This window comes from Rattus rattus, chromosome 6 (genome assembly GCF_011064425.1).
Source record: "Rattus rattus isolate New Zealand chromosome 6, Rrattus_CSIRO_v1, whole genome shotgun sequence".
Classification (NCBI taxonomy): domain Eukaryota; kingdom Metazoa; phylum Chordata; class Mammalia; order Rodentia; family Muridae; genus Rattus; species Rattus rattus.
The window spans coordinates 14,915,966-14,928,364 of record NC_046159.1 but is presented as its reverse complement, the minus strand read 5'-3'; the positions used below and the strand labels follow the sequence as shown (position 1 = coordinate 14,928,364).

The window sequence follows — 12,399 nt, the reverse complement described above, 5'->3', positions numbered from 1 at the left end:
GAAAAACTGTACAAATCACACAGTGAAAACTTCAATATTTGTTTCAAAATATGCCATCGAGAAAATGAAGACAAAGCTTGTTGTGACAGAAAACATTCCTAAATCCTATATCCAATGATGCGGGCTCTTGCTGTCCAATCCTGATGATCATGGGCCAACGTGGGACAAGGAGAGCCCTGACTATTCAGTTATCCTGCGGCCGCCAAGGCCAACCACGGTGTGGGCCTCCCCGGCATAAGAGATTCTTTGACTGAGACAATGATCCAAAATAATTATCTAACTGGGCCTCAGGAGGAAAATCTAAGCTATCCATTGGGCCCAAAATGATTATGGGTTGGCCAGAAGCAAGGAAAATTAGTAAATCTGTAGGAAAATGAGAGGAAATACAGAACAGAACCAAAACTGTAGCAAACTTGGATACTTGAGTTCTTTTTTCCCGAAGTTATTATTTTCCTCTTCAATATAAAGGGAATATGTATTTGTTCTCTATGAAAAAATTTAGAAGCATAAAAATATAAAGGTTATTTTTCTAATCTTTTTATTACATCTATTTGTATATCATATAAATTTGTGAATATATACTAATTCAAGCAATCTCAATTATAAGTAAGTGGAAAAACTGGTTTTTGTTTTTAAAATAGGTGAGAAAAAAGTAGATTAATGTATAAGCCAATGAGATTTGATATTATAATTGGAAACCGGGCAAGGCTGAACCAGCCTGCAGCAGCAAAGAGGAAAAGAGTTAAGTAAGAATGAGAGACCAACAAGGCAGTAGTGCTGGGGGCTGCAGACAGAGTGAGACAACAGCTCTGACAACAGCCACAGCAAATAGCCGAGCATACGGGTCCATGCCAACACCAGGAGCAAAGAGCTACTACATCCTAATCCCAGAGCCTGAAGAGGCTCACAGAGAGCAGGTCTCCCAGTCTGCTGTGCTTTAATGGTTTATGAGCCCAAGAAAAACTGTAATTTGGAAAGATCCTCCCAGCTTTTGTTTATCTGGGACTGTTTCACTCCTTACTCACTTCTGAAGCTTTGATGGACACAGGATTCTGTTTGCTTTTTTTCTTTTCCTTTCAGCACTTTTTACCTTTTGGTCTACACAGTTTCTTTAAGAACCCTGCCTATTCTCTAATTGAAGTTTCCTCATATATATCAAGTCACCTCTCTTTTTACTTTTAACATTATATATCTTTGGCTTTTCTGACTTTGATTATAATTTGATTTAGAATATGCTCCCTGGCTTCTCACTTAGAAGCACTCACTCCTGCCTTTCTTCAAAGTGCAGGGCTCTCTCAGCCCCAGACAGACCGTTTCTTCACATTCTCACGGTCCCTTTCCTGTAGCGTCTGCACAGTGAGCATTGCCCCGCACTGCGTTCACTCTTCAGTCTTTGCTCCTTCTGACCCTGAGGTCTGACCCTGCTGTCTCAAGTTTCCTGATTTGTGGTTTTCTTTCGGTCAAATTTGCCTTTAAATTCCCTAGAGACCTTTTATCCCAGGAACTGTTCATTTCAGGTACAGAACATTTTTGCTTTTTTTACTTCACTTTTCTCAAACATCTTCCTGTAGTTCTCTCTCACCGAGTGTCACTGAGACCCTCTGATAAGTCTGTTTCTGACATCTCCTATCAGAAAGGAGGAATCCTTTTAACTTCTACCAAACCTTCTGCTGTTCACTCCTCAGCCACTGGTCATTTTAGGTAGGTTTTGTTATTATTTGTGCGGCTGGTTGGTGTTTTGGTTTTGCTTTTTGCTTATTTGTTTTTTACTAAAGTAATTTTGTTTTATTTACAAATTTTTCCGAATTTTAATAATCTCATTTTAGAACTTTTCTAATGTTATTTTCCTTCACAAGTTATATTGGTTTCTCATTGATTTTTAGACATATTTAAAAAGAGGTCTGCTTTCTTCTTCTCAAATTCACAGAGATCTAACTGACTCTGTGTCCTCAGTGCTGGGATGAAAGGTGTGTCCAGATAGCCAGCTCAGCTCTCTCTTTATAAACAAAGCCTCACTAAATCTGCATGTTGAAACGCTGTGACCACACATGAGGAGTGCACCTGCATGGGAGCAGGGAGGTTGAGCATATCTGTGTACATATGAATGCTGGCATATTGCATGTAGTCACGTGCGTGTGTGCGTGCATGTCCATGTGCGTGTGTGTAAGTAGCTGGATGTCTCCCTCCATCACTTTCCTTTTTCAGGGGGTGGGGGGTTCTCACTGAACCTAGAGCTGGACTGGCTGGACTGGCTGGCCAGGAAGCCCCTAGGATGGGGCTCTGCCTCTGCTTCCCAGAACTGGGGTACAGGAATGCACTGCTGTACCCCACTTTTTGTGGGGGTAGTAAGGATATGAACACTGGTCCTCAAGTTTACACAGCAAGCACTTTATCAGCTCAGAAAACAGCTAAGTATTCTTTAAAGGAACAAATTAAAAGCCTATTCCAATTCCCTTTGACACAAAAATATAAAGTAATTTCTTTTTTTTTTCTTCTTTTTTCTTTTTTTTTTCTGGAGCTGGGGACCGAACCCAGGGCCTTGCACTCGCTAGGCAAGTGCTCTACCGCTGAGCTAAATCCCCAACCCCATAAAGTAATTTCTTAAAAACAATCAAAACCGGCCGTGTGCTGTGGTTGATGTGAGCACGGCAGGGCGGGAGACTCTCCGCAGCACCGAGCAGTGCTGAGCACTGAGAGTAAACGGAGCCCGGGTGCCTGAATCATAGAGTAAGAGAGTCCTGTAAATGCTGTAACTCGTTCTGAGGGATCCTAAGTCATCTCCTGGCCTCCACACCACAGGCACACCCACGTCTGCACATACACTCATGCAAACAAACGCATAACATTTTAGAAAAAGACAGTCTTACCGATTTGTTCCGTCCAGGTTTGATTTATGGATGAAATTAAGTTTTGCATCTGCCCAATAAAGCTTCCGCTCCTCATAATCCAGAGTCAGTCCATTTGGCCAGTAAATCTCAGTGTTTATTATAACAAAGCGACTTGAACCATCCATTCCAGCACGTTCTATCTTTGGCACTTCTCCCCAGTCTGTCCAGTACATGAACCTAAAAGTCATTAAAAAGAAAAATTAAAGCCATGACATAAGTAACCACAAAATATTTTTTAATTATTGCTATTAGATAAAGCTTTCTCAGAAACAAGAAACTGCAAACAAACCCTAGAAAATTTTCCCAAAATTTAATAATCCACTACATTAAATCAATAAATGATTCAGACAAGTAACACAAGGACTGCAAAAAACCAGAGATCAAAGTTTATCTGAAAAAAAGGACATTTACATTGTCCCATTAATATCCCACAGATTACTTATTAACAAAGGGAAGGTGGCAACTATCAAGACTCCAGTCCCAGGAGACCTGACGCCCTCTTCTGGCCTCTACAGGCACTGCACACACATGGTGCACAGCACTCATGGTTCATGCACTCATGCACATACGCAGTCTACGGCAGCAGCATCAATAAGACAGAATGACATGAAATCGTACATAAAAGAGCTCAAACTGAGAGACACTCTATAAAATTGGCCACCTGATAATAAGGATGTCATGGAAGTCAGGAAAATGCTAAGGAACCAATCTAGACTAGAGGACACCAAGTGTGATAACTAAATGAGGTCTAATATTCTCACTGTGGAAGAAAAAATGATTTTCCTTGATATAAAAGAACACTGTGATATGCACCAATTAATAGCACATCTTTTGAAAACTCGCAGAGGTACTATGTCTTATTAATGAAGAGGCACTCAGGAAGGTGACTCATCAAGTAAAGGCATCTGACACCAAGTGTGACAACCTGAGTTTTAGCCCCAGAACCCACATGGTAGGAAAGCAGCCTCACATGAGGACTACAGCATTTTTATACCGCATATATACAATAAATGTTTAAGTTTAAATATGAGACAGCCAATAAATATGCTAAAACCCAAACAGAATTCAAGTCTGGACTGACGACAGTGAACTGCCCATACGTGCATCTCCTGGCACTGCCGCTCTTACTTCAGTGCCCAAAGAAACGACAGAGGAGACACGTGGCTCACATATATCCAACAAGTGTGAGAAATATGTATTGTTCCAATCAAGGACAGTCAGGAAAACTCACTTCAGTGCTCAGTTATACGGCCAGCTACTGGAGACTGGCAGCAGCGGTGAGAAGACTGGGGAGGTTTAAAGGCCACAGAGCAGTCCTTGTGCAGTCTTAGCATGGCTGACGTCATTCCCTCTATACTGCTCGCTGAGCAGTAAGTCTACTTTGCTAGTGTTTTCACCTATGCTCAGCATTTCAATATCAGTCTCTAAGGCATCTGCACCTGAACTCAAGCTGCTTCTAAGTGTTTTGTTGAGTTTACTTCTACAGTGTGTTTAAATGATACGGATGTGGTCTCAAGCAAATGGGACGGTGCTTGCCTTGAGCTCACCGCAACAGACTGTCCTGGAGCTCATGGTGTAACTCCTGCTGACACTACAGGCAGGCTCCACCACACTAGGCTCTTTCTACTCTTACTTTTCTTTGAGGCTGCCCCATGCAGGCTGACCCCAGGCTAACTTTGTAGATAGGGATGACCTTGAACACCTAAATTAATTCTAATTCTCTTGCTTCCACCTCACAAATGCTGGGATTACTGGCCTGCACTACCAGACTTCATTCATCTCTGTTCTGTTACACTCACACTTTGATACACACATCAAATGTAACTTAGGTGGATTATTTCAGCTGACATAAAAACCGAATCAGTTATTATAAAGTTCTGTTGTTCCAGATTACTTCTTCGAAGCCCCTACCTCTTAGTCTCTGCCTTCCAACACCAGCACAGTATGAGTGTTTAATGGACCAACTCACTGTGATTCAGTCAACTCTGAACACTGTAACGTCAGGGACCAAACCTTCAGCACACGAGCTACATAAAGGACCCTTTATATCCAAACTGTAAGAAGTAACAAACTAGCTAAAAAGATATTTGAACTCATCAACATGATAAAGAATTTCTCAGAATGCATAATAGATTTTTGCAAATCAATAAGAAGGCAACCAATAAGACATTAAGTAGGTGACAAAGAGACCTAGCTCAGTGGGAGAGCACCTTCCTAGCACTTGTAAGTCTTAAGTGTAAATCCCAGGGCTGTTAAAAAAAAAAGGGGGTGGGGGGAGGTAGGGTTGACAGTCATTTCATCAGATATTCAAACGGCTTATTGGCTTGAAAACAGGGATAACCATAATACTTTTAAGTTTTGGCAAGTATGTGGTGAGGTGGGAATATAAAACACAACTGAGTTCTGGGTTTGTTTGTTTTTTATGTTAAATCTGGATTTGTCAGATAACCCAGCAATTTCTCTCTCTCTCTCCAAGAGATAAGAAGTACACTATTCATACATACGGACTTATACATGAATATCCATATCAATATTACTCATAGGAGAAATAGAAACGTACAAATCTTTCATTAATACATGAAATAGAATAATATTCAGCAATGGAAAGAAACTACATATTTCACACATGGATGCACTCATGTGACAGTTTAAAAACTACCACCGTAAAGTGAAAGCAGCAGACACAACAAAAGCTGTCTGATTCCATGCGAAGCAACAGTGCATGAAATCAAACACACAAATAAAGGAAAGCAGCAGCTCCTGAGGCAGCGAGGGCGCGCTCCTCTGCCAGGTGCCGGGAATGCCCCAAACCTGTGCCTTCTGTCAGTCAGGGGAACTGTGGGTGGGAGGCAGCATTTTATAGTTTGTCCTCACAAACAGCAGACCCAGCAAGGCCATGAGGGATACTGCGATTGTCCCTTATAGGAGTAAGAGACTCCTGCGGGGACAATGGAGGTTTCCCTTTGTGAACGAAATTCAAGCCACAAAGCTGAAACTGACCTGGTCAAACCCTCCACAGGTTCTAAGAGTCCTTCATAATGTCACTGAACATAGGTACCAAAAACATACTGTGAACACAGAGAAAAGTGGTTGCAATGCATTTAAATAATCCCATTAAGTAATTTATAGTATATGCAACTGACAGCAGGTGAAGACCACCATCTTTTGGGGGGGAAAAGTAACAGGGTGCTGATGAAAGAAAGCAAAGAAACAGCAGGCGTCTCCAACGATTCCTGTAAGCCTCTGGGCAGAAAACGAGTGAGGCATCAGAACACCGCAGAATAAACAGTTTTTCCGATACAGGGATCTGACCTGCTGGTTTGCAGACGGCACTGGAAAGCAGTCTAACAGGGAGCTGTCATTTTCAGTTACAGGTTGTACAATTCAGTTACAAATCCTTTAATCAAGAAGCACTTACCAGAAAGACAGTGTGGCACAGTGTCTCCCAGAACAGAAGCTCTGCCACTCCCTAGAGTGACCCAACCACTCAGAGGCCCTCCCCACACCGCACGGCTCTTTCTCACGCTGGGAGTAAAGGGCAAGCTCCTAAGCACCATCTAGCTCTGGTCAGCTGAGTTCCTACGGGACTCTTCTGCTTCCACACATCCACAGGTCACCTTGCCACGATGTGGCCGCTTCCCTCTACACACTACCATTCTTGCAGTTTAACTCCAATACCCTCTCCCTAATGTGATCGATCAATGCTCCTTTATAAACTTCAGAGTATCTTACACTCATAGAATTTATTGCTTCTGACACATTTAAGTTTTCCAAATTTTTCTGATTAAGAAAAGGTAGAAAAGTCAATGTTTTTCACTTCTTGAAGAAACAGAAGTGTTCCTTTTTCTGAAGTTCGTGTCTTCTCACATGATGACTCTCTTAACGCTTCATTTTCAGAGGTTTATGTGCACATCTGTGTGTAGGCACTGTGGTGAGCTAAGCTGCCCATGGAGGGCAGAGCTACCTAATCCCCCGGGAACTAGTTACAGGCAGCTGTGACCCAACAGACACGGGTGCTGGAAACCAAAGTTGGATCTTCAGCAAGAACATATGTGTTCTCAACCACGAAGACATCTTCCCTCCACCCCTCTACATGTCGACTCTTAACTATCTATTGAATTATCTATACAATAACTTCTATCTGAAAGATTTATCAAAAAATAATATTTAAAGACTAGGTTGGCAGACAGTGAGCAGGGATTCACAATGAATTTGAGAGTTTGTGGCAGGATATCATTACAATTTGATATGCTAATTTACAATCAAATGCCACAGTTTCAGTAAAGATTTTAATGTTATTTTGGATCTAGATCTCTTCTCCCTTTTATATTTCAGAAGGCAGTTGAGCCCCAGCACCTGGGTTGAGCCTCAAAGGAAAAAACATTCCAGGAAGAAGGTCCACTCTGGGGAACAAATATGTGTACATGGGAGCCCCACAGCATAGAGTCTATTATTACTACAGCATTAAACAGAAGGCTGAGAAAAGGACACAGAAGTGGTCAAATCACTAACTAGGTCTAGGAACTCAGAGAGAGGCCTAACCTTGATTTTTTTTTAAACGGGGGAGAGAGGGATGAATGCCCATGTGGTTTGGAACAGGGTCTGTTTTTCACTGCTGCATACACTAGGCTACTTGGCAGCTTCTGCCTTACCGGTCTTCTGAGAATCCACACTGAGACATCTCTCCAGCCCCAACCCGTGTTCTTAAGACACTGGGAAGACATTAATGCATTGGCCGATTTGCATTCTATACACAGGACCACAGCAGCTAATTCTACTTAGAGAATAGACCCACGGACATTACTTAGGAATCCACTCTGATTTCTGTATGGAAATGTGGGAGAGCAATGAAGCAGTGACGGCCGAACAAAAGGGACACTATTTATAGAGTCCACCTTTCCAGAACCATCTTCTACTGTTTCCTGCTTCAAATCCCCAAGACAACAGTAACAATTGTCTTCCTCTCACTGGTGACTTCTTGTGGTACTCCCTTCACAAAGACAGAGGCACAGCTCAGCCAAAAACGCTAGACAGTATCCCTGGCCTTGTCTCTGTCTGACCCTGTCCTAAGCACAGTGATTCAGTGTTCTTCCCAAAAGATATCATTCAGCTCCTTACCTCCGTATTTTAGCATATACCATCCTATCCTACCCTAACTTAAAATGCCAGCAAGCACACTAATAACCCAAGAGTTGCAGTGTCTCCCATGCTGGTCGCTCCACACGATTTAAAACAGATGCATGAGCAGCTAAAGTAGAAGCTAAACACAGGTATCAACCCTGGAGAACAGAGGACCTACCTGTCTGGCTTGAGCGTTTTTTTGTTTTGGTTTTTTTGGTGGGGGAAAGTGGGGGTGGGGGGGTGGGGAGCATATCTTATGCAAGCTGTCACAACCCCTGCATGTTTGTATGTGCAACTGACTTTGGTATATTCAGAAAACAGTTTCCTTTAAGTCATCTACCACGGCTGGCTCTAACAATATTTCCACCCATCCTGATCTTAAATTCCCATGAATAAAGGTAATGTGTGTCCTAATCATGTGGCAGACCTGCTACTGATCTAACTTTGGGGAGCTTTTTAAAGATATCTAAGCTTTGATTTTGTAACCTGTGTATGTAGTAGCCAGATACTGACACGCTTTAACTTTTTCCTTAATATCTTAATAAAATGAAGAGACCAAGTAGATTGTTCTCTGAGACCTGACTTATTTACAAGTTTGTTTGTTTCAAGTGTGTCGTCTCCTTTTATAGTCACTATCATCTCTTAATCATCCTTTCAATCAATATCAGGGGAAAAAACACAAGCAAGACTCAAACTGTAGCAAAACTGTGCCCGAACCCCGGGGGCATCCTTCTTCCTCACAAAATGCTGTCACAGATACTTGACACTGGACAGGGAGGAGCCAGCCAGCAGCTGAACTACTTCCCTGTCCTTAAACCTCCACTTTATGAGGCAGAGCCACATCTTGAAAGAACAGAAACAGAACAGCAGACATTTGCTTTCCAATCCTCCCCTGCAATCGGTGCACAAATCGGTCACTGCCCTCAGAGAGACGAACCTCAACTTGTGATTGTGATGCAAACATCTGCATTTAGGCTCAGGCTCAAGGACCTGGAGCTGGGAGGTGAGCCTGGGTCAAACAGCAAACTCCAGGCCAGCCTATGCCAAACAGAACTTGCTTTTATTTCAAAAGCAGAAAGGAAAATGAAGTGTGAGAGGAGGAGGCCGAGGCAGAGGAGAAGGGAGCAGCAGAAAGCTCCACAGCACTCTGCTCCCGCAGGGGGGGAGGAGGCTGCAGGTCCCTCGCCCTCATTAGTCCTTCTTTCACCTGATTTCTGCAGGGAGCCACAGGAGCTCCAGGGCCGTGTGTCAGTGCCAACAGCGGACGGCATAGTGCTAAAGGGCTGCCCACAGGACGGCCGTGTGTCAGTGCCAACAGCGGACAGCATACTGCTAACAGTGCTGCCCACAGGAGCCACCAGGGTGTGCTCTGAGCACTGCTCCCAAGAGAGCCCAACCCAAGTTCTGCTGCTTAGGAAACTCTACAAGTAACTCAACAAGCTTTGTTTAACCTACAATCTTTTCGTGACTAAACTAAAAAAGGTTCTCTTTTATTAAAATTATGAATGCTAACACACTCTCTTAAACCCAAAGCCATCCCAACAACCCCTTTAGAGCTTCCTGCTTCTAACAAAGGGAACTTCAAAGTCACAGTTCTTCCCACAATCAGTCTGCCAATGGCGGCCTGACTTCCCTTGCTGTGCAGGGACCAAGATGATATCTTGATGAAAGCTGATAAGGGAGCAAGGCGGACGAAAAGGCCAACCTAGCATTAACGTGATACTTATTAGGTCACCATAGTCAGGGAAACAACGGGACTGAGAGAAACCATGGCGGTCAGCCTTACCCATACATACATTCGTAACCATAAGGAGGGGAGGCTGCAGTACAGCTATGAGAGAGCCACCTAGTTCTTAGATATTTAAAAGCTAAAATTCTTATGAGCAAGTTCTCTTTAGCATGTTTTCCTCCCTGCCTCCGAGCACACAAACAACAACAGCTACAGCAAGTATGCGCCTGCACAGGAATTTCCATCCTTGGCAACTCACTAAAAGCAGCACTGACCTGGACTCTTCCCCCAGATATTCTCATTTCATTTTGGCCTGAGCCGGAGCCAGGAACCAATGTATTCTTTTTTAATTATTTTTGTTAAGAGTACAAAGTACTACATTTCATTATGGCATTTTCATACAGAACTCGTTTTTGTTGATCCTCTCCCCCAACTCCAACCCCACACTCACAGCCACATCTGTGCATGTACACACATTAAAAGCTAAGATCTACAGAGGACGCAGACCACGTGGCTCTTTATCTTCCTGAGTCTGTGTCACCTCACTGAATCATCCCAGAGACATCTACTTCAAATCATATTTGTATTTTCTTTATGGCTGAGTGAAATTCCATCCAATCAAACAGAAGCTAGGAAGAGGACTCAGTGGGTAGAGCGCTTGTTCTGTGAGCCTAACTATCTCGGTTTAGACCCCAGTACCCACATAAAAGCCAGACGCAGCAGGGCACATATCTGTAACCCTAGCACATCCAACCAGGAAATGAGAGGCAGAGACAGGAAAACCACTAGAAGCTCGGGAGCCAGGTATATACAGCTGTATACAACCAGAGACCCTGTCTCAACATGTGGAAGGTGAGACTACACCAGCACATGAATACATGTGCACACGTGTATTCATGTGCGCACACACACACACACACACACACGAAAGTGCACAGAGAGAGGGAGATGACAGACAGACAGAGACAGACACTGAGTTAGATCCAGACAGGCAGACAAATATGGTGGTCCACACCTGTACTTACAAGCAAGACTCTATCTTTAAAAAAAAAGAAAAGAAAGGCTGGAAGGGAAAAAGTTGCCACAGAATTCTAATATATCGAGACAAAGTTTAACCAGTAAGGCAGAATGTAATTGTTCTCAACACCTGTCTACCCAGCATGCTCTGTTCTTATATGGTGGCACTAATGAGCTGGACTCATTACCAGCTGACTTACAACCCTAGCCTCAGGTGGCCCACACAGTGTATCAACACACAAAACAAACCCCGCCCACACATCAGCTTTCCACTTCTTGGAATGTCTGAGAACGGGAACTTTAAAACTTCACGAAGACCACTTAAAATTTGACTGAAAATATTTAGGGTTAGAAAATATCCCGAAATTCTCCTGTAACCTTTTAAGACTTTTTAGTAGCTGATTCTTTATAGAGAGAGATTTTAGTTTGTAATTCATCCGATATACTCTAGTTTGTCTTTGCTAATAAAGCTGGTGTAATAACTGCTCTTTAAATTTTGTCTTTATAGAAAATACAGTCAAATGGCAATGTTTCGATCACCAAAACATGCAACTTACTACAGTCTCTTTGACACTGTGCTGCTTTAGTATTAGTTAACTACCTTTGGCTACATGAAAAGTATCGAGAAGTTCATAAAAAATGAATGTTTTTTTAATAATTATGAAATTTGTCCATTCCTGAATAAGTCAAGTAAGAGACTAATTTCTGAGACCTGGAGAAATGGCTCATCAGTTAAAAGCACTGTTCCTCAGAAGACCTGGGTTCAATTCTCAGCATTTAGATGCTGGCTCACAAGCATCTGTAGCCCCAGTCCCAGGGCACTGGGCACCAGAAACCATGACTGGGCAGCAGATATGCACATGTTTTGCACACACAGGCAAAACACCCAACACAAAAAATAATATTTTATAAGAAACCAATTCTTTTTTTTTTGGAGCTGGGGACCGAACTCAGGGCCTTGCGCTTCCTAGGCAAGCGCTCTACCACTGAGATAAATCCCCAACCCCCAATTCTTACAACTTAAAAAAAAACTGCATTACTCAAAAAGCAACTGAAGTAGGTGTGGTGTCCACCTGCAATCTTAGCCCTCAGAAAGCTAAAACCGAAGGAAAACAAGTTTGAGGCCAGCTTGGACTACACAGAGACCCTGTTCTTAAAAAGGAAGAAGGAAAGACAGATTTGAACATTTAGATATGTATTTCATTTTGAATATTCATAGCAATCAGGTGAAAGGCACTCACTCAAAAGAGGAGAAATAGAATACACTGGTTAAAGGGGAATTATGGCACAGGAGTTAAGAGCACTAGCTGCCTGCTCTTACTGAGGACCAGGGTTCAATTCCCAGCACTCACATAGCAGCTCATAACTATCTGTAAGTCCAGTCACTGGGATCTGACACCCAGGCAAAATGCGCATACACATAAAAATAAGTAAATAAAAATTTTAAAGGGGAATTGTGGAATAGAAAAGGATAAATTGTGGTGAGGAAGAAGAGGGCTGGGAAGAAGAGGGAAGTGGGAAGGATAAATAACACCAAAGAGTTTTGTTTTAAGTCACATGGAAACCTACTTCTGTAGAAGCTCCTAGAATTTATCTCTACATATACATTAAAACGGTCAAAATGGTGTTACCTTGTAAAAGGGC

The 12,399-nt window shown here is 42.7% G+C and overlaps 1 protein-coding gene across 1 annotated transcript in view; it reads right to left on the bottom strand.

Annotated features, from left to right (window-relative positions):
* The window catches only part of Lrp6 (LDL receptor related protein 6), a 124,115-nt gene that overhangs the window by 76,187 nt on the left and 35,529 nt on the right, over nucleotides 1-12,399 (bottom strand). Inside the window, exon 3 of the mRNA XM_032905546.1 lies at nucleotides 2,868-3,065. Within this exon, the coding sequence (XP_032761437.1) occupies nucleotides 2,868-3,065 (198 nt within the window). The remainder of the gene's footprint in view (nucleotides 1-2,867; nucleotides 3,066-12,399) is intronic.